Below are 24352 nucleotides of genomic sequence, written 5' to 3' on the forward strand. Positions count from 1 at the left end.
CACTGCACCAGGACCCCACTGAATTAATGGCAGCAGCTACGTTTCATACCTTGCTGCTTCTTAAAGCCATTTGCATTGTTCCTTCCGTATGCGTAAATATTAAAACCTGTCCAAATGGCGTAATCAAATTTAGCAAACTAAGCAGAAAACATCAGTGGCGGGGCTGGCGAAGCAGGCTGTGTGCTCCATTAAGCAAATCCAGGCAATAAAAGGCATCCTCCCTGAGAGCAAACCCTTGGCTGCAGGTCAGGCAGTGGGGCACAAGGAAATCCGTGCCCCGCTCACGCACCCCAGTAGAGCTTTTCCACCATCACCTCGCAAAAAGCATAGCAGGAGTTGCGGTAATATCAAATACCAAAGTAAATAATGAACATTTTTAAAAGCCCACGCTTCCTCCACTTCTCCCCCCCCCCCCCCCCGGCCATTTCAAATTAATAAGCTTTGAAAGGAGGCTAGGCTGTCACGTCAGGCTCACCGCGGCAATTAGAGCGCGAGCACCTAGGTTGCACAGAGCGAGCCACAAACTCGCTAAGCCTTTGGCTAGGAAATTCAGAAGAAAGCCTGCCCTGCAGCCAGGACACAAATAAACATCCCGGCACCTCTGACAAACAAAACCAAAGGGTCTCCAACACTGAGCGCAAGCCCTGGAAATTTTAGCAACGCTATGCGTTAATGAAAAAGCAAAGCAGAAATAGCAGCTGACCGAAGGGACGCTTGGGCTTGAGGAGACGCCTTCAGCCCAGCCGACACAGAAAGCATTTCAATTCTGGCAGCTTCAGAAGTGAGTGCCAGCATGAATTTAGATACTTGGAAACATTCAGAGTCTTCCAATTGCAGTTTCACTAGGAAATAATGAAACCGCACACAATCAAATCATTATAAATCAAGTTTTTATGCTCAGTGGAAGACAACGCCGACGGATTCGCGATCTGTGCTGTTGTAATCGAGACAGCAATAACCCCGATGCACTGATCTGTTGTTTTCTTTTGAAAATCTCCGAAAGGTGAAAGTTTCCAAAGGAATGCCTGCTCGGGAATCTCAGCCGAGCTGAATGCTGTTTGCAGCTGACACTGTCACTGTGCTTTAAGTCAATTAGGGAGACCAGAGCCAGATGGTAGAAAACGACCAAAATTACACAGTACATTCTGTTTATTAGTTAGGATTATTATTCAGGCCATAATTGCTTTTAACAGCTTATTTATCGGTACCTACAATGACGTTTAAGAAAATTACAAAGTTATGATAAATGCAAGTTTTCTGTCGATGCTCAAAACTTCTCTTAAATGCTTGAATTAAAGGGGAAAAAAAAAAGGAAACAAAAAAGCAACTAAATTTAACTAGCAAGGCACACTGATTTTGGGACTCGACTGGAGACTGCAGAAGGATGCCTGTGTTTTGCAGGGATGGGAGGATATCCAATGCCTACAGGACTACCATAAACCCTACCCCAGACCCCGGGTCCTGCCCCCAGAAGACTTCTTCCTCCTGTGCAGGCAGGTCAGCTTTCACATATCAGAAAAATCTATCTGTAGATGCATCCTGCACCTAATTTTAAACTGCTGGCAAATATATTGCTCTGGCAAAGGCCAGGGCTTGCCTGAAGGAGCAATCTGCTGTTTATACAGTGGATACCAGCACGTCTGCCCTCTTCCTTTAGCAGCTGAGATAGCCCTTCCAACGCTGCTTCTTAAAAAGAAAGACTTCCCCATAACATTCAAATCATCACATTAAGATAATGATGGTCAAACTCTTCTAGCCACGACACACTGGAAATGGCTCCAATGCAAGTGATGTGCATCCAAGCCTCCTCAGCTTTTAATGTAAAATATAGCTATTATCTGACCATCTGTAAGATTTATCTTTGTTCTCCAGTTCTTGGGGAATAAACAGTTTCAGCCTTCCACCAAGAACCCAAAATGGAGCATACCACGTCGCAACCCCAGTTTCACTCTGAAATCCAATGCTTTCACTACAGAGACAGGTGCTTTAACGCACTGTTCTTGGTTTTTTCCCAGCAATGACACCATTTTCAATGCTATTTTGGAAAGCAAAACCTACAAAAACATACCTCTATTGAAGGCAGCCTCATAGATCTGTAGGTCTTCAGACTCTTACCCGCATCACTCACTTCAAAGTCACAAACACTGACACCACACAGATCAACATTGCTCACATAATAGGTAGCTGCATCAGAACAAGTTAATAGTTGTCTGTATGAACAGGAGGTCAATTTGGCACCGATAGTATTTTTAGCTGCTGGTAGGTTGGGTTGTTAAGCCCTCCAGTAAATGGAGAAAAAAAATAGTAATACACATAAAGAGTCCTTTGAGGTGGACCAAAATATGAGCACCATTAAGATAAAGGGCACTAGACAAGAAAAGCATCATCCTCCATCACTGCGATCCTCGTCATTAAGCTTTGGACAGAACAGTGAGGAATGAAGGGAAGAAACAGACTGCCTAATCAACAGGTACACCGTGCAGATACCCATTAAAACCATATTATATTTTCTTGAAATCCATATACTTCCCATGTTACTTCATGCACCTACCTCCTCGTTGCCCTCAACTTCTAACAGCAATGATGACCTTGGCACGTGGCATTTTCTTAGAATTAATAGCTGCCTGGTGTTAATGGCCCCCAGCTACACCTTGGGCCATCAACTCCTCCCAGACAGTCATTAATCCCAAGGAAATACCCTGCACCTCAATCGTTATTACTTAATTAGCTCAGCACATGATCTGTGGAGCTGTAACACCACCAAAGGCTTGATGTGTAAGTTATGAACAAGAAAACATTCAAGTCAAAGGATTCAAGATACCGCACCAAAACCTAATTAAAGGAATTTTAACGTGCTAATAAATAAAAGCATAATTTCTTGGGGCCTGAATCAGCTACTTGAGTAAGCCAAGTATCTCCTTTTCCCTCAGTGGAGAGCTAGCAGAGTTCCTTCATTTTGCAACGCCACAGCACATGCAAAACGGCCAGCAGATTTCTCTTTGGAGTTACAGCCAGGATATTCCAGAGAGCTACTTCCATCTACCCTCAGGTCTCCCTGGCAGCTTTGTATACCACCCACCCTTAAAAATTCAAAACTAAAGATTTTCTGCCCGTAGAAGCTACAGATCCAAACTCAGAACAAGGTAGCGTCGTACGCAGACTGACTTATTTATAGCTCTAGTCATTAGTTAGGTTCAGTTCTGACAGTCCTCCGTGCTGAGGATGGCAATACAACACGAGCTCTGTTTTGAGCTACTGAACTCCTACAGAGGAAATGGAATAAGTTTAGGATCGTGCAGGATACTGGCTCCTTGCACAACCTGAACCAAAGTCACAAACCTCGAATTACTAATGTGAATGGATGAACCCAACAGGAGCAGAGTCCTCACCCTGGCTTTTTCCAGACTACAGGCTGGCTCCTAAAGCCTTTGCCCCCAACTCAGAGAGGAAGAGGTGCTTTGTACCATTGCCATCCCTCGAAAGGAAAGGCAAAAAAAAAAACAAGCTTGTGTGTCAGCAGCAAGGCGATCACTTTTTATAGGCAGGAAATCGATTAACAGTTGTTAGCTGTTGGAGGAGGACACACAAAACAACAAACTGAAAACTTGGGAGACATCTGCAATATGCCAGGGCTTCACATACAGTCTTCAAGTGGCTTAGAAAGGCTGAAGAGAAAGAAAATAAAGTGCCTTCCTGCAGAAGGTTATACAGGCTGCAGGGGTAGAATCCCCTTCCCAAGGAACGCACTGAGTTCTTTCCTTGCTCTACCCCAACATGCTGCTGTGCTCAAACCTATTAAAACCTCAGTGCCCTCACTGGGCACGCTACAGAACGAGTAGCATCACAACACAACAAAACCTCCTCTGTCTTTGGAGGCCCCCCAGGGCATTGCCAAACACTCCTACAGAGGCAGCCTGGGCTGCTGCAGCTCCTCTGACCCCTTCCCTGCTCCTACCATGTAGTCCCACCTCTGTTTCTGCAGGTGTCTTTCCCAGATTACATCCCCTTAGCAGAACCAATTATGATTAATTACATTTTTTCATTATTGGAGCCACCCTAAGCGAGGGCAGGTCTCATCTTTCACGATGCTGCATTAATATCTCCATCCCAGAGGAGACCCAACTTCATCACCGGCTCATTCAAGCCCAAAGCCTCTTCCATCTCCCTCCCCACTCCTCGAGGATGACAGGGAACCGGTGGGGCAGAGCAGAGCTGAGGAAGATGAACAGCCTCATCACAATAAAGTACAGTAAGAGACTGATCCGCAGGGGAAGATAAACTCCAGGAGACAATTCAGATGAATAGGACGCCCGATGATTTAAACACGCGGCTCAAAGGAAAAAGGAGAACACCATAATTACAAAGGAAGTATCTTTTCGTTGCCCAGGCTGCTATTAGCTGGGATGGAAATTAAGATGACAACCAAAGCCTTTATAAACCAGCCGAGGCCGCTCCTCAGCCCTGAGCAAGCAGCTGCCTGCACGTGCGCTGCTGGGCTCTGCTGAGCCAAGAGCAAGCGCATGGCTCATGGTCTTTCCCACTGCATGGCTTTCCCCTTTTGGTCTCTTTTTAAGGGTTTTCCTTGCAAGGATCTGCCTGCGCCACAGAGCTCCCTTCTCCTCCCCACAGCCTGGCCATCTCGCTGCTGTAATTGCAGCATAATTAAAAGAAAAACCACTCCAGGTAATTGGCAGGCTTTGCTAATTGAAAACCAGGTAAGGAATCATTTGGCCCAGGGAAAAGCTCTGCTCGTATGCTGTGGTATGGACCGCCATCTGTCTGTCAATTAACCACAGTGACAGATCAACATTCCAACGACAAGACACCAATTATTGGCGAGGAGTTGGCCTTACTGCAAGGCTGTACGGCCCCATACACGACAGGGGCAACCTGGCACACGGGGTCACTTCTGAGTTCACCATTCAGAACGGCGAGCAAAAGCTGCAAACATGCAAACATGATCACGTCTTTTGCTATACTCTGGTCCCGATGGCCTGGGACGGCAGAAAAGTGCATGATGCTAAATAAATAAATAAATAAATAAATCAGCCAATACCTCTAGTATGGGACTTGGAATTATGAATCCAAAACACTTGAATCAGCGGGGTCGCATCGCCATATCTCAAACTCTCGCTCCCCCTCTGTGCAAGAGTTCTATTTTTACTTTTGCTTAAACATCAGAACAAGTAATGGGCAGAAGTTTGAGGTGAGGACTGGTGCAGCTCCTGAGGCAAGAGCTCGTTTGTGACTCACTGCAGTAATTAGCAGCAGAGCTGGCCCGGCACGAGTCACAGCGCATTTTGCTGATGGAAACAGCACGGCTCGCAGAGGTCCGGCACAGCGCACCTCCAAAAGCACCACGGACCACTGCAGACCACATCTATAGCAGGACATGAGCACAACTACTGCAAATAAAGAAACTAATATTTGCACGACGCCTTGATGCATCTCCCTCAGACATTTCCAGGTGTCAGCTGTAATAAATGAAGCGTTTACTGGGTGCAGACGACACTTTAAACAAATCAGCGCAAGTCCCTAAAGGAAACAAGCAGCAGCATATTCTGCAGCATTTCATCATTCCAGAGCCTGCAGAACGAAGCTGACAAGTACACAAGATAAATACTTTGTTCTGTCACACTGTGTCATGTCGGGGAGAACATAAAGTGTTATATGACCTTTGGAGGCACAACCCAAAGAAGCCTCCCCACCCGCTTCCACATCGGTGTTTTCAAAAGAAATAGGGAAAAAAAAAAGAAAACAACCCAGGAAGAGCAGTGTCTGCAGCTCGGGGTGCCTCGTGGCCACCATCCTTGCACAGGTTTTGCTGCTGAAGCCCAAAAAGGATTTATCCCCATTCACTATTGCAAAGCAAAGCAGCCTCACTGAGCGCGGTGGGACGGGGGCAAGGAGATGCTGCAGAGCCTTGCATGGGAACACAAACATTAATCAACACCTCCCAGCCCTAAGGCATGCTGCAAATGGGGTTTTATACAGCAAAGGCACTTCTTTCCTGTTTTTTTTGTTTTTTGTTTTTTTTTTAAGCACTAAGTATCAAATAAACAGTTTTACATAAATGAAATCACTTACAATTCCCAAATAACTCTAATAGCAAACCACGGATGCTCTATTAACCGTAAGCGTGGCAATGTTTGACACTTCTCCCCTCCGCTTTTCCCCCTTGAATGATGGCAAGAAAGAGACCATCCCCATTAATTACTGTCACTTTTCTATAATAACCCCGCAGTTAGAGAATCTCTGCTATAAATTACATATATTCACATCAGCGTGCTAGCTTTCACGCTTGTATATCTACTCATTGCAAAATGGACACGTTGGTAATTAAGCTATTTGCTCCAATAAAAGTCTGGAATTAGCAGTGTAAAAAGATAAGTAGTGGAGAGCTGTCCCATCTCAGGCTTTCCCTTGAACATGCAGTCGGAAGAAATAATATTAAAGGCAGACACGGCAGAAGTGCATCTGTAATTATTAACAACATGCTGCTTAACATTGGATTTTAAGCATCACGTTATTATGAATTAATTTAACATCCATTAGAGTGGCTCTGATCGTAATGAATTCGTTTGCCAATGGCTCTGCCTTCAGATAAGGCTCCCGTGGTTCCGTCGCAGCCCGGCTGTTGAGCGCTAATTAACACGTGCTCAAACAATGAGGCGCTGGGAAGAGCGCCTGGATAACAAAACGCGGTTCGACCTGCCAAAAAACATTGTCTAGAACAACAATTTTAAAAGTCTGGGTAGACAAAAAGAATCTCTTCCATTCATTTCTAGCTTAGGAAGTAGAGTTGGGATGACCGCAGATGCGGTGCACCTGCTCCGTGTTGCAATCTCCGCACTCCTTGGCCAACCTCTATCCATCCAGGGCTGGATGAGCTCCTCATCACCCAGCCCATACCACACAGAGGGACAAGGCAGCACTGCCCTTTGCTCAGCCCTGCACATCATCATGATGCCCAGAGGACCGCGCAAACTAAAGCAGCGCGATGCTCTGCGCTGAAAGAGAAATACAGCGCGGCAAGAAACGAGAGGCAACTCAGTGATAACAGCTGATTCTTTCAGTGCACATTAACTAACGCCCAAGTGTCATAAAGCACTACCAGGAGTGCACGTGGCATCTCCAGGAATGCTAAACGGCTTCATTACTTTCACTGCTTACAGAGCAAGCAACAATGGAATTTGTTATAAAGAAGCCTTCAACCCGTGCAGAAGGACCCTCCATGCCACTGGGGAGCTTGAAAACAAAAAGTAAACGCAATATTCCAGTGAGAAAGTAGGAAGGAAAGCCATCCTTATTGCAAAAACTCTGTTTCATTTTAATACCGATGCATTCCTGAGCTTGTGCCGAGGAGGAGCAGGGTGGTGGGTACAGACACGTGGTTCATGGTCACAGAGCAACACTTGGGCTGCTCCCTGTGAGCCGAGCACGATGGCAGACCAAGGTTGGAGCTCTGCTTTCTTTGCTCTGTTCTCCTTTTTGCCAGGCATGGGGAGAGAGCTCCGTTATTTCTGCATGGATGCAAGGTGAATGAGGCTGTCGCTTCTCATTGCAGTGCTATTTATTTCAGGTCACTGACATAATGCAGCTTTTATTTTTTAACCCCTCTCCTTCCAATGCAAAAAAAAAAAAAGAAAGAAATCCACAAAAAAAAAGAAAGGCAGAGGAGAGTCCTTCAGCGCTGTCTCACTCGCTGGTTCCCTGGAAGGGAACGCATCAGCTACGAGCAGGTTTTAGCTGCTTACACGGTGCTCTGACAGCCCCGATGCATCAGCTGGCTTTCAGAGGCCTCCTGCTGAAGAATGCAAGTTGTTACTCTGTCATTAGGTGGCTCAGGAGTAGTAATAAGAGAAAGGAGTGAGCACTGGGGAACAATACTGCAATATTAGCAGGTGATGTTGACAAAAAGGGAAATTCCTCCCAAAATCAGAGGGTAGCACTGTGAGCTTACTTCTGCATAGGGATGGGACATGGAAAGAAGGAGGGTGACAGGAGATTGAGCTCCACATCCCGTGGCCACAGAAAGTCACCAGAGCCCATCTGCATTCACATCTCTTGCAAATAGGACTTGGGGGTGGGACATGATTTGGGAAGCACCATGGGATGCTTGGAGGAAACGTCCTGAAGTGGATCTTGTCACAGATCTTACAGCAGCAGTGAGGCAAAGGCTGCTTTGTGGGCTGGGTTCTCTCCACCATTCCAGCCTCCAAGGCTCCCCAGCACACTACTGCTTGCCCTTGCTCTGCTTCCTACCACTGCCTTTGGTCCAGGAGCCACCAAAGGAGGAGCAACGCAAGGAATCACATCCAGAAAGTTGCCTTTTCCACAACGAATATTCAAAGCCCCGTTTACAAGACTGCTTAATTTCGCATGCAAATGGACAGTTATGCATCTAACTGACCGTTTGTGCGAGCAATTACACGCGCAATTACCTGATTGCATAATTGGGTGGGCCTAATTCTGAAATTGGATCGTACATTTTCTGTTCAACACAAATGCTGCTTTAATAAATAGATATTGACTGCTTTGGTAGCAAAATCATCCATACCTACCGGCTCAAAACCAAATATTGACAAAATATGCTCAAGTGCATCTTTGCCCAAAGAGCATTGGCATAAAGCAGAGCATTCCAACAAGAACTGAGCCACAAGTAGCTGCAGAAGCTTCCAGATCCCCACCTGTGACCACCAGCACAATGTACAACCAATGCAGGCACACATACCCGTACACATGGGCCAGGCATCATCATCCAAACACTGCGAAGTTTCTTACTGTGGGCTATTAAGAATTGTCCCTGGGTGTTTTTGCTGCTTATCTGAGGAAAGAAATGCAAGGAACATTCCACATATTAAAGGAAACCTCCCATTAGCAAGGACATCAGCAGCTCACAAGTGTCGTCTCAGACAGACGCAGATGATCAGGCAAAAATTAGGCTTTGAATGATCAGCTGTCATACTTTTTATTGCATATTATCCACCCCAGGCCTTCACATCACTGACCTCCAAGGAAAGGCATCCACACAAACTTTGTTACCCCAAGCATCTTCAGCCAATGCAAGGAATACTTTCCTTTTATGGAATATTTCCAAAGACTCATTTTTCTCACGAATGTCACCCACAGGTCTCTATTTACACGCCACCTAACGCTCCTTAAGATCAGCTGTCAGAGCCCCCACGTCTTGGGCAAACATCAATTTTCTGTGTGGATGATGCATTAACTTTAAGGCGCTCAGTGCTACTGCAGGCAAAGCAATATAGCAATTACGAGGTTATTTCTGACTTACAAATCCATAAGTAATCATAATGCTGGAAGCCCAAAGTTGGTAGGAAAGAAAGGAAGCAGAGCGTTCAACACAAAGACCTGGTGGTAATTGGCAGCTCCCTCGGGGTGCTGTCAGGGAAAGGAAAAGCAGTGCCCAGTGTCACAGCCCTCCAACCACAGGCTCCTCAGCTTGTGCTTAACCACTTGTAATGCTTTTTTCCCCTTGCTTCTGCCTGCCTTCAGCACGAAGGAGGCTACTGAAGTTGACAGCAAAAGTTTGGTAGCATCAAAGGACACCCACCTGGTAACTGCTCTGCTGCAGCACGAGGTACAACCCATATATTTTAATGCCTTAACCACATGTCAGGGCAGCAGGCAGAGCACAGTTATTAGACCCTTCATAAACCCACATTTCCACCTCCAAAGCCACCAGCGACCTTTGCCAGACACTGAAAAGCCATGAGATGCTCAGCCCCAGCACTAAATATTGCAGAGGAGCTAAGAGTGGGTTTCAAACCCATAATTGTTGGATTCTCGTTTCTTGGACGAAGGGGCTCTGACTTCCCCCTGCACACAGAGCAGGCAGAGATGCTTTTCCCTCTTTATGCAAAGCTGAGATTCACACAACCATGGGATCTCAGGAGAAAATTAACACCAAGCAATTTGCTGCCAACATCGCTGAGTGAATCTATTTGTAAATCTTCCCAAACAAGAAGGAAAAAAAAAAAGGAAAAAGAACAAGCACAAAAAAGCGCATTCTCCTCCTATCCCCAATCTTTTGTTACAACAGGAATGCAGATGCTCACGGAGGGCTATTTAGGGAGCTGTGTCACTGAAGGCTCAGGCTGCACACTAAGAACCCTGGGCAGCCAGAAGCGTGCAGCGCAGACCTGGCTTGGGTTCCTTGCTGAGATGCTGGACCAAGGGGCAGAAAACATAAAGCATCGCCGCTGCTGTTTCAACTTGGAACACAGGCAACTTTCAAACAAAGCAGCCATATACGTTATTTTGGCCTCCTTTCTAGCCAAATACGTGGCTTTTTCCATATGTCCTCTGAGCATTATTAATAGCCACCAAAGAATACTATCTGCCTACCAATCACTTCAGCTTCCCACTCAATAGCAAGTACATTTTTAGAGCATCAAATATACCAACAGGGACAATGGTTGCTAAATTTGAAGTCAACAACAACTGGAAAACGCCAACTACTTTGCTGATATTTTCACGCTACAGAAATATCTCTCGAAATAAATGAGCCCTTTTTTTTTTTTTTTTACCCTTTCAAAGAGATAATAAAATAATGCTGAATTCTAAATACTATCACATATCCGCAGCAAACAGTGATTTAAATTTAGATATATACATTCTTGCTGCCAAAGATAATGAGCAAAAATATCCACAGTGCGGCTTTGCAGATCAGAGCAGAAGTGGGGACAGGGAGCTGGGATGGCACGGCCAATAAGGTCACCAGTTCACTGTGGATACTGGGAATAGATCAGCACAAAGTAACTCAGAACAGGTTCCTGTGCCTGGATACTATGCCTGCCTTGTAGTATTACTGAAAGTCACGCCAACCGTGCCACATAAACTTTTAAGCTTAAAATGCTTGCTATTTCAACTTCATTTAAATGAATGGAAATGGAATGGTAGGAGGTGTTTTGCACTGAGCATGATGGTTTTCCTTCCTGCTCATCCCAAAGGTCCCAGCTCTGCCTGTGGGACCGCCTGCACTCATAGAACTTGAGGCTCTGCTGACAAAGCCAGCTTTGTTCACAAGGGAAATAACCTAAAGGGGTTAGCCCCCCTAAAGGGGGCTTTTTTCTTTAACCTCTCTGGTGTTTCTGGGAGGCAGCTTCCCAAGACCCAGCTGGAGGAGCAGGCAGGCATCCATCCTGTAAGGAGAGAACAGGATGCACTGCTGGTTTATTAGGGAAGGTTTAAGAAAGATCAAGCTGTAAGCACCCATTTGGGTACTGTATGTCCAGCTATACAGGCATCAGGAGGCACGGGAAACAAGCACAAAATCAGTGTATTTTAGAAATCTCTGTCACTGACCTTACAGACAGCGCGTGTGATGACTGAACATCTTTTATAGCTCAGATAACAACTGCATCCACTAAAACTCCGGGGCTTACTTTCAAGCTGATATACTTTATTTACCCATCTACTTCTATGGCAGGGACCAGATCTGATAGGCTTCAGAGGCAGAAACAAAGAGCAGGTATCACCAGAAAGCAGGAATAAGACATTCTTACAGCCTGAATTTCTACTCCTCATCACCTTTATATTGGTGCTATTCTCACAGCTCACGTCGTACGTGCTCCTGGGGTTTGTGTTACAGATTTGGCCGCCCCTACGCGTGCCAGTGCTGCCGTACCATCGATGCACCCACCAACACACAGCTGCCCGCAGCGGGACGGGTTTTCCCGGCAGGCCGATTAAAACCCAGGTTTATATATAGCAGCAGCTGCTCCAAAGCTTCAGGAGCTCGGCATGTGCCCGGTGCCCAGCGACAATGCCCACCTCCGGGGAGCTGCGGCCGCTCACCCCTCCATCGCACCGAGTTACCGCACGGCACCGCGCGTCCCTCCGGCAGCTCGGCGGGTTCCGGCCCCGCTGCCGCCGCGGGGAGCTCCGAGGGGCTGCTGCCACCTACAGCTGCTGCCACGGCACGGCCCCGAAGCAGGGCCACCACCTGCTTTGCTCCCTGCCCCGCCACGCCGACGTGCCGCCGATAGGTCCGCTTACTACGTGCGGCCGGACTCACTGTGGTTTGGTTCAATCTGTTTAACTCAAAAAAAAAAAAAAAAAAAAAAAAAAAACCCACATCAATTCTAATATCGCCCAAAAACCAGAAGGGAGCTTTGATCCCGAGGGCGGACAGCGCAAGGGCTTCTCCCTGGGCCGGCTGCTTCCCCACGGGCACGTATTTCACATCCTTAATACTGTTTTCACGTTAAGCAGCAGCGCAGCTCTCAGTGCCAGCATCCATACACGCATACATCCAACTCTTTATAAAAAGAAAACGAGTCACAGCATTCACCGGGCAACACGGGGGCTGCGACCAGGACGAGAGAGCCGGGTCCGCTCTCCCGGGACACCCGGGGACAGCGGGAACCCACACGTCAACGCAGGGACAGAGCAGCGCGGCGGCAGCTCCGTGCTTCTCGTGCCTTCGCGGAGGCTCCCGGAGCTCAGCCTAATTTTAGGCAGCGGGCAGACATCGCGGCGGACGGACGGGAGAAGTGCCAGCGGGGCGCGGCGAGGGGGAACGCTGCCATACCCGGCACCGACCGAAGTCGAGCGGGGGCACAAAGTCAAGCCCGCACACCTCGCCCAGGAGCGGGATCCTCGCTACGGGGAGAGGGGAGAAACAAAACGGCGTGTGTAAAGAGCGGCCGCGTACCCGGAGCGGCTCTCACGCAATCCGGCGGCGATGACCGAACGCCCCGCCCGGGTACGGGAACAGCAGCGGGTCGGGTCGCCCGGCGATCCCCGAGCAGAACAAAGGCTCCCAGGTAGCAGCTCCACGTGACGCGGCGGAACCCCGCGCCGCGAGCATCGCCGCACGAAAACATCACGGAGCCCCGATGCGTCCGTGCTGCCGGCAACGGGCGCGGGATGAGGAGAGCAAAAGTTTGGGCGACGGCATCGCCGCCCCCACGGGAGCGCTGGGAGCATGGAGGAGGTCACGGCCCCGTCCGCAGGGCACCGAGAGCCCGAACTGCCGGCACTCAAATTCGGGGAGGGGAACCCTAAAACGCTCGCACCCTGAAAGCGCACCTGCAGTGCCCTCTGGGCGAGCGCTTACCAACACGAGGCCGGCCCCCCGCGCTGCGTTCAAGGGTCACACTGAGCCCCGATTTACGAACGGGGCGGCCCCAGCTCGGCGCTTCACGTTAGGGGGGACGGATCGGCTGCGGGATGGGAAGAGCTGGGAAAGGAGAAAGCCGGGAGAAGGGGGAGAACGCGGAGAGAGATGGGGAACGAGGCGGCCGGGGCACACGGCACTCCTCCCGCGGGGCTGCCCCGCTCGGCGCTGCGGGGAACGGGACCCGGGGGTGCGCGGAGCGGAGCGGCTCTTCGCCCGCCGCTGCCGGGGATGGGAAGCGCTGACGGGCGGCGAAGTGCGGCGCGCAGAGCGGGACGGGCTGAGCCGCTCCGCCGCTCCCGGCCCCAACGCCGTTACATAAAGCCCTGAGAGGCGCCCGGCCGCGGGCACGGCGCGCCGTCGCTCTCCCGAACGCCTTCAAATCCCCACATCGCGGCGCCCCGCAACTTCCTCGCGGCTCCTCCGCGGCTCCGAGCCGCGCTCTCCTCGCGCCGCCGGGGCTCCCGCTCCAACTTCCCGGCCCGCCCGGCCGCGCACCCACCTGCCTGAGCCGCGGCAGCCCTCGGGGCGCCGGCCGCCGCCGCCAGCACGCAGCAGCTCCACCACAGCAGCCCCCCGGCCGCCGCCGGCATCGCGCCGCCGCCGCCGCCGCCTCCTCTTCCTCCTCCTCCTCCTCAGCGCCGCCGCCTCAACGCCGGTTCCGCCGCCGCCATCCCCCGCGCGGGCTCCGCGGGGCCGCCCCGAAGTTGCCTCCGCGCCGCCGCCGCCGCCCCCAGCGCCGCCCCCGCGCGGCCCGACGGGGCGGCCGCGGGGTGCGCCCACTGCACGCGGAGCCGAGCGGAGCTCCGAGCGCCGGCAGCGGCGGCACCGCCGGGGGAGCGGCGGGAGGAGGAGCGGCGCGAGGCGGGTCCGCCCCCCCCCCGGCCCGTCCCGCACCTGCGGAGAGGGGGAGGGAAAAAGCGCTGCAAAGGGAGCCGCGCGCCGCGCTTTGCAAAAACAGCGGGCAGGTGCGCGCGTGGGGCTGCGTGTGCGTCCGCCGTGCTTGCAAAAAGCGGCCGGTCAGCGGGGCGCGTGCCGAGAGCAAACTTTCCCCGCGCGGACAGCCCCGGTGCCGGCGGGAACCTCCCGAACGCGGCGGAAGGCAGCGGTGGTTGGGAGGGGGCGGCCCTGAGGGACCGACGTCGGCCCGAAGTCGGAGCGGCAAACGGCGGAGCGCCGCGGGGCTGCGGCACGTTGAGGGCCCGCGGAGGGCGTTCGCTGGGAGGAATCGGCCCGGCCCCGCTGCCCTCCCGGCCCCGCAGCGCTCGCCGTGCGGTGTAACATTGAGCAACAGTGGCATCCGGTGGGCAGCGCGCTGCCTCCGTGCCGGTTGTGGGGGTGCGCGTTGAGCATCGCTGCTGCGCTTTTAGGGGGCTTTGCCATCCCCAGAGTCGCACGCTCCTGTCTGGAATGTTCCCCCCCCGCTCCCCATCCCCAAATACATGCCCTGTATGGGACAGTGGAATTCTGTTCTTCCTGAAGTCGTATTTTCTCTGAGAGGATGAATTAGGAAGAGGCCATAAATGATTTCCAAGACCAATGAATAAAAAAGAAGCAATAATTGAGCAATGCATTTAAATACATATGCCTAAGGTCCAACTCCGTATTTCGCCGAGGACAGCCAAGTTCTCTCTACCCCAGAGGAACAGCAGGCAAAGAACGGGATGGGGAATACAGCAAGTGATGGGGAAGCATCAGCACATGCACGGGGGGGGCAGAGCTCAAAGCTGCCCACGCTGTTCTCAGCTCTGGGGGCAGGCGGGCACCTCGCTCCCTGCATGCCCACAGAGCACCCTTGAGCCCTAACCCAATTAGCACCCAGCTAATTGCTTCTGTGTCAGGCTGCGGTTGGGGCTGCTGCGGGACAAAGCATAGCTTCCCCTTGCTCCTATTCCGTGCCCACTGCTGGTGAGCGTTCACACAAGATGCCGCCTTTGGGGAGGGAGAGCATTGCCTTGCACAAACACCCTGCCTTCCAAACCCTGGCTCTGCAGGCATCCAGCTCTGTGGGACCACGGCAGCAGAGGGCAAATGCTGCACTGGGCTGTGTGTGTGAGTATGAAGCACCTCCCGAGGTGTTTTCACAGTACATTTGAATCACACATAACAGCTGTTAGGTCAGGGCATCGCACAGCATTCCATGCAATGCCAAGCAGGCAGAGATGGCCATGCTGGCAGCCCCCAGAGGAGGAGGAGGGCTCCTGCTCAGCACTGGACCTGTAAAGCACAGTAGCAAATTGTTTGGCTGAGAGCATGGGAGAGAACTCGTGCCTTTCACGGCTGTGTCATCCAGCTCTGCAGGCGTGGGCCAGCTGCAGGGACAGAAGCACTCGGTGTCAGCCTCCTACAGCAGAAGGGCTGCTCAGAGGGCAGCACGTGTGGGAGCATCATGCATGGCAAGCAGCTGAAACACCCTGCATGGCTCAATGGAATCATAGAATGGTTTGAGTAGGAAGGGACCCTCAAAGGTCATCTGGTCCAATTCTCCTGCAACGAGCAGGAACACCTGCAGCTCCATCAGGTGCTCAGAGCCCTGTCCAGCCTAACCTTGAATGTCTCCAGGAATGGGGCATCACCACCTCTCTAGGCAACCTGTGCCAGTGCCTCACCACTCTTATTGTAAACAACTTCTTCCTCATATCCAATCTAAATCTCCCCTCCTTGAGTTTGAAACCATTTTCCTCTGACCTGTTGCAGCAGAACCTACTTGAGAGTCTGTCCCCTTCTTTCTTATAGCCCCCCATTGAGATGCTCTCAGTCTCCCCAGAGCCTTCTCTTTTCCATGCCCCGGCTCTCAGCCTGTACTCACAGCAGAGTTGTTCCGTCTCTTGGAGCATTTTTGCGGCCCTCTTCTGGACACACTCCAGCAGGTCCACGCCTCTCCTGTACTGAGGACTCTACATTCAGCTGCTGACCGCAGAGCTGAGGTCAGGGTCCTACAACAGGAGCAGTGTGGAGATGAGCTGTTGTTGCAGGACTCGGGGCTGATATCATCACCCAGGGACGAGCAGCATGGGCTGTGAAGCGTGAGCTCAGCCACCCACAGCAGGCAACCCATCTGGCACCAACAGCAGGGCCATTGTGGGGTGCTGCAACACAGGGGGGTCTGTCTGTTTTTGCAGTTATTGTTTGGGAGGGGAAAGAAAAATTCCCCATAGAGCATGAGGTGTGTGCTGGGAACTTGATGAGTCCAGCCACTTAGACGGCAGAAAAAAATTAGGCTATATGCATGAAATTTCAAAAATAATAGGTAGAAAATACAATGCAAGGACTTAATAACCATATTTTCTGGAACTAAGGGCTCAGCTCAAGAAAGACATTTAGGCCACGCTTGATTTACAGAGCTGTTTGTGTCTCACTCATAACAAAAAGATTCAAGTGCTCTCACTTTAAGGAGACCCAGAGTGGGGCTCTGAGGTCCTCTCCAACTGAGGCACCATATTATTCCTTTAGGGCTCCTGCATATACCGACCCCTTGGGCACCCTGCCTTTCCAAAGGCCTCCCCCACATCCCACAGCTCTCTCCTAGGGCTCCCAGCTCCTTGCCTCTAGATAAGATGCAGCAATATTTTTCCTTGTCCATGTACAGAAAGGCATGCGTGCCGGTGTTTCCTTGCACCAGAGTCAAATACAGCATCCACACACAACATCTGCTTAGCCAGACCTCTCACCTATCCTTCTCTCCCTCCTCAACCCTTCCTTGTTCGTTATCTTGATGGTGGGTCTCTGTGCTCCTCTCATGCCTGCAGGCTCAATGATTTCCTGCCATATTTCATGTCTTCCCCGAGCCTCTTCCCAACTGGCATTGAGTAGAGTGCAGCAAAGACAATACAAAGGTCACCTACTTGACACAGAAGAGTTCCTTCTCCCTCACAAATTGGCTTGTACTTCAGTCCAGTCTCAATATATCACTTTTCAAGAGATGCATTGCAAACATGTCAACATACTAATAGCATTGTATTTGATCATGGGCACCTCCGTTTTCCAAGACAACTGAAGTCAACACAGGCTGCACTCCAGTGTTTTGCAATCCTGCTGCTGTCCATAACAGAGCTGAGATTTCTCCCCGGGGTCAAAGCACCATTCAGTGCATTCAGAGTTCCATCTGGATAACTTTAAGGTGAGGGGACTAAAAGGATATTCACCCATTCCCCAAATTATATTTGAAGTTCCCAATCACTATTATTTATGAGGCAGTCTCCAATGCCTTTTTTTTTTTTTTTTTTTACAAAGTTTTTCTATGAAAAATTCATTTATACAGCACAGAATATGTCTATAAATAATAGACATTCCAGCTCACCTGCCTCATTTCTACAGACAAGGCAAGCTCTACTTACAGCACCATGGGGAAAATTAACAACATGGTATTATTGGTGCATATTACCAATTTGGCACAATGTGGTGGACAGCACCAATTACCCAACAGCTCATTCTTTCTATAGTAATGTCATGGAGAAGAGTTTCCCATTATGCTAGAGGACAAAGGGTGCTCCTCTGGACCTCAGTAGGTGTATTGGCTCAGCGTACTGCCAGATGAATCCTCAATATCAAAAAGCAGCTGCCAAAATCACCATTATTTCAAGTTTGGTCATCAATATGTCCAGGATGAGATGCTGGGTTGCTTCAAGGCGACTGAGGAATTTGCTTAGAGCAAAGCTGAGTTTATATGCAGGAATGAAATGCTGACTTGACCACCTCCATCCTTTCAGGCTATCGCTAAACCGTTCTACAAAGACTTCATTTTTCATAGCGTTGAAAAAGTCATGAAATTCAGCATTGACAATGACATTGCTCGTCCTCATAAAGGTGGCAAACCCAGAGGCAGCAAGGCCAGGCTGATTTATGCTAAGGCAACCTCCAGCGAGGACCAAAGGCAGCCTCGAGGTGCTTAGCAGGCGGCTCACACGCAGCTGCTTTCCCATGCAGAGCTCCTCCAGCCCGTGTTCCTGGCTCCACCGGGAAGTGCAGCACAAAGCTGGGCAGCATTTGGGCACAGTGCTGCCAAGTCCATGGCAAAGCTTCCGCTGGCAGCCCAGGAGCAGGCAGGAGGCCAGTGGGGCTTCTTGTCTGCATGCAGCCAAGCAAAGCTGCTCCCAAATTTTCCCTTTTTTTCCCCTGGAATCCAGCCACTGGAGAGGTGAATGCTCTCTTCTTGCACTGCTTTTTCTTTATTTTTTGAAGAAAAATAACACTAGGAAAAAAAAAAAAAACTTTTAGCAAACACCATGTACAATCTTATTTTTACTATTATTATTATTTTACTTCCACTGCTGCTTGTCTGCTTATTTAGCAAGAAAAAAACCTCATGTGCTACTTCATGGTATTGACAGAGGTCCCACCAACCTGACAACATCAACAGGACAACAGACCTGGCACAAACTGCTATCAGAATTCATTCTGCTGCATTACAGGCCTTACCTTGTGCACAGAGATCCTAGCACACTCCACAGAGAGAATCATGGAATCATTAAGGTTGGAAAAGACCTCTGAGATCATTCAGTCCAACCCCAACCCATCCCTACCATGCCCATTGACCACAGTGCCACATTGATCCTTCAGTGCCACATCTCTGCGTCTCTTAAACACCTCCCCACCACCTCCCTGGGCAGCCTGTTCATGGCTCTTGTCACTGATTTGAGGAGAGTGAGGTGTAGGACAACAAATAATGCTGGCACTTGTTCTGCCTTGCTGGGGTGCCTGCCTGTTTCTCACTGCAGGAACTGAACCCAACAGACAGCATGGCTCTTTGGTTTTGCCATGGAGTTTGGGATGTTAAAGTATCATGGGGGAACTCATTGAAATTTTGAATTTCAAAGATAGCTTGAAGAAAATTCAATGGAGTTTTATCTTTTCTTCCCTCCATTCTCTCTCATCTCTAGCTTAGAGACTGAACTCAACTTTAATAATAGTAGCTTGTTTAGTCTCTACTGACTACAAATGAGCCGGATTCAGAAAATTTTACTTTTTCCTCCTTCAAGTAAAGCTAGCAATGCCATTGTTGGAAAATTACCCAGGGAGGAAACCAAGCAAAAACTAAAACATCACCTTGATTTGGAATAAAACCAAAAACCCTTTGTGTCTCTGCTCACCAAACCCTCCAGACCAAATGATGTGCTCAGTGTCTTTTTTTGCCAATAGGAAGATGTGTTAAACTACATGATCGATTACCCAAGGCAGCTTTGTTGCAAGGTACAATCAGACAACAAAGAAAGACCTCACAACCTCCCCATACCACCTTCATTTCCTGTGCAGTCAACTTGAATCACGAAAGAAGTGACTCAAGCCCAGATCATGCTGAACTATCCAACACAACACATTAATCTATGTTTGTTTGGGTTTTTTTTGTTTGGTTGGGGTTTTTTTGAGGTTTCCTCATTTATCCCCCAGTACCCACCCAGGCACTTTGGTTTTGATGGCTCCAATTTGCCAAAAAATCAGTGTGTGTGTGAGGTTTTGAGCTGGTTTTCTCTCTGGTGGTGAAAGCCTGCCACAAGCACATCCATCTCTGTGAGCAAGGAGTTGCTGCATGCTTTCCTCCTAAGGTTTAAATTAAGTCTTAATGAAGACTCAGAATTTAAGATTAAACGTTTGGCCCCTGGCTAATCATGTTTGCAAGGCTCAATTTGCTTGGCAAGTGTCTGAGTTGAAAAAAAGCAGCCCCAAATTGTATTTACATAATAGGGAATATGGGCAGTCCTCCCTTAAAATGGCACAAGGAACCAATGCAGAGCTCCAGCGTGCTTTTGGACAGTCACCCTTCATTTTAAAGAACGTGGTTTAACCAGTGTTTACTCCCCACTCAGGTCTTTCACTACAATTCCAGCCATTGGCTCGATCAAGTTTTCATTTTTATATTTCTTCTCCCTGTAGCAATGTCTTGTAAACAGCCTGGTTATTTATGGCTATGAACAAGACGGAAAATCCAGTGAATATCTCACAGTACTAAGGAAAAATAGTGGTGGTTACTGCCTCATACAATGCACATGATAAATCTGAATAATCTGAATTTATATCGCAGCGGTCTTTAAAATGAAGAGCTACCATTTCCCCCTTTTTTTTTTTTTTAAATAATGCACAAAAATTCTAATAAACAATTTAGTCTGAACCACAGAGAGAAGTGAGAGGCTGTTCAGATGTAGTGACTTGCTGGATTATTGAGAACGACTGTGGCTGCAACTACTTTGACTTACCAATATATCTTTTCCCTCCTTTTTTTTTTTTTTTCCTAAACAGTACCATTGTAGAGCTTCTATAAAAAAATATAATTGCCTTCTTTTCCAACAGACAGAAATATTTACAAGGTTCAGAGAAATACAACTAAAATGATGGCACTACTTGAGCCTACCATATGCAGGCTTTACCTGCACGAGCTGCAGAGATCTGTCCATCTGTCTGAATTCTTGCAACATACCTGCTAGTTTTCCCCCTTCTGTGGATCCACTGATCAATTTCTCCCCTTCATTATTAACAAGCTTCCTTCAGAAATGAAACACGAGGCTCAGAGCATCTCCGGGAACCTCTGCTGCCACTGTGTATAAAACAGATGTAAATGTAAAGGCTGTCTGCTGCGTGACATTGAGTAGATTACACCTCCCACTATGCAGAAAAGCACAGGCACCAACATTATACCCACTTGTTAAGAGTCAGATAGAATTTGTATTCTGTTTTTAAATATTTCATAACTTTTTCTTTTTTTTTTTAAGCATCTGTAGTCAAACACAAAGCAAAAAGTTGCCAAGAAGCATTTCCCTCTGGTTGGTGGCACCTCGGTGTTTGTGCTCTCAGCATCTCTCTGTAGGTATGCAAAAGCATAACTACATCAACCCATCTTCAGCACCACGACTGACAACACACGAGGTTTAAATAAATGAATGATTAGCTGTGGGACGCAAAAGAAGATTGTGTGTTTTGTTGTTGCTTGACAAGCTGACAAGCAGGTGAAAAATCTTGCCCTGTAAACACAGTTGTCTCTGTTGATAGAGAGACGCGTTATGGAAAGGCATTAGTCACTGTAAACCCTTCGATACCCAACAAAGATGGATTTCAATAAAAATCAAGAGACATTAAACTCACCCATCAGGCTCAGGCTTAAAGGTGAATGTCATAAATCCATTTCTGTTGATCTCAGTGTTTAGAGCCAAGAGGATCAAAAGTGGAATTTCCAACACCCATTTGTGCGGGACTGCCCTGGACATAATGCCCAGAGCTGAACCCCACTCATCAAAATACCAGCCGAGCATCACTGAAGACAGATATTCCCCTCATGGTATTTTGGGGTAGATTTCTTTCTCTTTTCCTTTTTTCTTTTTCTTTTTTTAATTTTAACAACGAGCAGACCACTTTATCCTGAAATATTTACTGACTTATTAAGGATCCAAACAGCTGAGCCTTCCTTCATCTCTGCATCCAAGAGCTGGACATGGCTCCAACTTCTCAGAACACGCACCCTGCAGTGCTTTCCTCAGCTCAGAAGCAAGATGTGGTCCCAGGAATAATCCCTATCCTCTCCAAAATTTGACCTAAAGGAACTCAAGGAGGGAAAAAAAGTCCTTTTGCTCTGGCCATTCACTTTGCTTTGATGGATAAGCATTGCAGAGACATGGCAGCATGTCCTTTAGACAATAAATTACATCTTTGGATACTTCTAGTAATTTCTGGGGCACTTTAGTCCTCCTGATTCACACATATTAATGAAATAATTCTCAGTTTAGCTGCAGTGAAGTGGTTGGCTTGAACATGAAGGTTCTCCTTTAGCCTTTGGGAACACAGAGAGATGGTTATACCATCCACTTGGTAGGACCTGCTCTGCAGCCCTGCTCAGCAGACATCCTTTAACACCTGTGAGGCACACAGCTGGTCTCTCTAAATTTTACCTTTCCTCCCGCTCTCAATATTCTCATCATACATACATGCCTTCCCACCTCCCCCCCATTCTGCTCCTCTCGCAATACAACACTGCCCTCTCACGGCTCGTCTGCTGCCAACACTTCACATTTACAGGCTTTACACCGGGGCAGCACGCTGCGAGGATGCAACAACTGCGTTCCAGAATCTGTCTGCTCCCCGGACCAAAGGCAGGAGAGATGGGGATAAATAAAAACTACAGGATGATTACCTTGCTCCTTCACCCCCAGCACCAATGGGAAAAGTGCCCCTGTGGCATCGCCCATCTATCAACCCCATACAGCATCTGCTCCGTGCTGACTACGGGCTTCCCAGACCCCTGCCCTCTGCTTGGCTATGCTGTGGAGGGCTGGGAGCAGGCTGCCCTATCTCACTTCCTCCACCTGGAGCACATTATGTTGTCCAAGTATATCAATTACACCCATAAGAAAGAGTGGGTTTTCTTCCCTGTACGTAACTGTGCCCTCAGGGCTCCTGGTCTGGAGAAGAGGAGGCTCAAGGGAGACCTTATTGCTCTATAACTACCAGAAGGGAGTTTGTAGTGAGATGGGGGTCAGCATCTTCTCTCGTGTAACTGGTGATAGGACTAGAGGGAATGGCTTCAAGCTGCACCAGGGGAGATTCAGGCTGGATGTTAGAAAATACTACTTCTCTGAAAGGGTGGTCAGGCACTGGAATGGGCTGCCCAGGGAGGTGGTGGAGTCACCAACCCTGGAGGTGTTCAAGGAACGTTTCGACATTGTGTTGAGGGACATGGTTTAGTGAGAGCTTTTGGTGATCAGTGGATCACTGGGTGATCCTGTGGGTCTTTTCTAACCTTGGTGATTCTATGATTCTATGATCTTACAGTCCTCTTCACGTAAGCAGTTCTTCAACACAACATTCTTTGGTACCTCCGACACTTTCACCAACACAAGGTGCAAGATGCTATTCAAAATTAACTGTACAACCAATGCTGTCCTACAGCCTGGACTCCTGAACTGGAATTAGAGAAAGGGAGGTACAGGGAGGCCTGCACGTTGATGCAGCCAGCATAACCGTAAGTCACCCGCTGCAGTATTGCATTTTGCTCCTCATTTGCAAGGCTTATTGACAATGTGGAATATCGAGTTTTACCTGCTGATGGTGAACTTAAGGCTCTGAGCCTGGAAACCAGATGTGGTCACTGCCCTCTCTGCAATGGCCCCCACTGGATCATGCTAGGGAGAGCATCATCAGTGAGCTGAGAGCCAGCACCCTTCAGAGCACTGCCAATCAATTTCAAAGCTGTATTTCCATTTAATGTGTAGCCAGACTTTTTTTTCTTCTCCCTTTCTAAAGGGCAGGGATGGAAGATTTCCAGGAGCTCACAGCTGAAGGGTTCACAACATTTGCCCTCCAGGTTGGCCCAGGCATAGCTGCGGTCCCACCCTGGCCACCACACCCTCCCACTCCTGTTTTCTCCAATAAAACCTCTTTTGGAGGTGCAATCAAGTGCCTGGGTTTAGTCCTCCCTTTGGAGGATGGTACTTGGCTGTACTCAGCTTGGTGTTTCTTCTGCAGATTTATAAATACGAGGTAAGATATAACTCCAAGAGGCTAATATTTGGCAAGGTATCAGCTAAAGTGGGAGGACATCTGAATGCACAAGGATTCAATGCTGGGAGGACTGGGGAGCCCTGTAGTATCAAATCCCCTTCTAGCATCAAGAACAGAGATCTGAAGAACAGATCTAAAGGGAAAGAAGGGGAATTTTGTCTCCTGCAGCCCCCTCAAACAAACCCCCTTGCTCTGTTGCCCATCAAGGCATTGTGCCAATCCACTCCTTAGACACAGTGTGGGTGTCTGGCCCCAGTGCTTACCTCCTGTGTTCGATTTGCTCCTCTCCTCCTGCACAAACAGGGCTGGATGAGTCTCCACCATCTTGCATCACACAGCGAGGAGGGCTACGTCCCCAGCAAGGCATGTGGCACTAAGCTCTGCAGGCAATGGCAGGACAAGTGTGACCACAGAGCTGTGAAGCTGGCAGGAAAATCAATTAGGGTGCGGAGCTAGGGTTAGGAAAGAGATTGCACATGCAATACCTGTATCCATCGTATGAATCTCATCCCCTCTGCTTAGGAGGTATTGGATTGGACCAAACAAAAAACTCTTTTTTGCTGTTTTCAGAGAAAAGCGTAGGTGTCCAAAACAGGGAAATCTTCTGGTGTAGGACTTAGTGTAGGACCGCTAGCAAGAGAAATCTCTGTACTGCTGGGAGACTTCCTTCAGGGAAAGGGGTTTAGAAATAATTTATAAGTGCAAAAATGGATTACAGCATCCAAT

At 48.9% G+C, this 24352-nt stretch overlaps 1 protein-coding gene and 1 long non-coding RNA gene across 8 annotated transcripts in view; both read right to left on the bottom strand.

The window, feature by feature from the left end:
• ERBB4 (erb-b2 receptor tyrosine kinase 4) overlaps window positions 1-13804 on the bottom strand; it is a 507767-nt gene extending 493963 nt beyond the window's left edge. For all 7 annotated transcript variants that reach the window (XM_090144449.1, XM_090144448.1, XM_090144446.1 and 4 more), the window contains exon 1: window positions 13647-13804. In XM_090144449.1, the coding sequence (XP_090000575.1) occupies window positions 13647-13737 (91 nt within the window). In that variant the 5' untranslated portion in view covers window positions 13738-13804. The remainder of the gene's footprint in view (window positions 1-13646) is intronic.
• Window positions 13805-17308: 3504 nt separating this feature from the next.
• LOC149917310 (uncharacterized) overlaps window positions 17309-24352 on the bottom strand; it is a 29866-nt gene continuing 22822 nt past the window's right edge. Inside the window, exons 8-11 of the long non-coding RNA XR_016468444.1 lie at window positions 24112-24292; window positions 23890-24006; window positions 20556-20672; window positions 17309-18335 (exon numbers count right to left, since the gene is read on the bottom strand). This is a non-coding gene — a long non-coding RNA (uncharacterized LOC149917310). The remainder of the gene's footprint in view (window positions 18336-20555; window positions 20673-23889; window positions 24007-24111; window positions 24293-24352) is intronic.

Source organism: Phasianus colchicus, chromosome 7 (assembly GCF_987193195.1).
Source record: "Phasianus colchicus chromosome 7, bPhaCol1.hap1.1, whole genome shotgun sequence".
In the NCBI taxonomy this organism is placed as follows: domain Eukaryota; kingdom Metazoa; phylum Chordata; class Aves; order Galliformes; family Phasianidae; genus Phasianus; species Phasianus colchicus.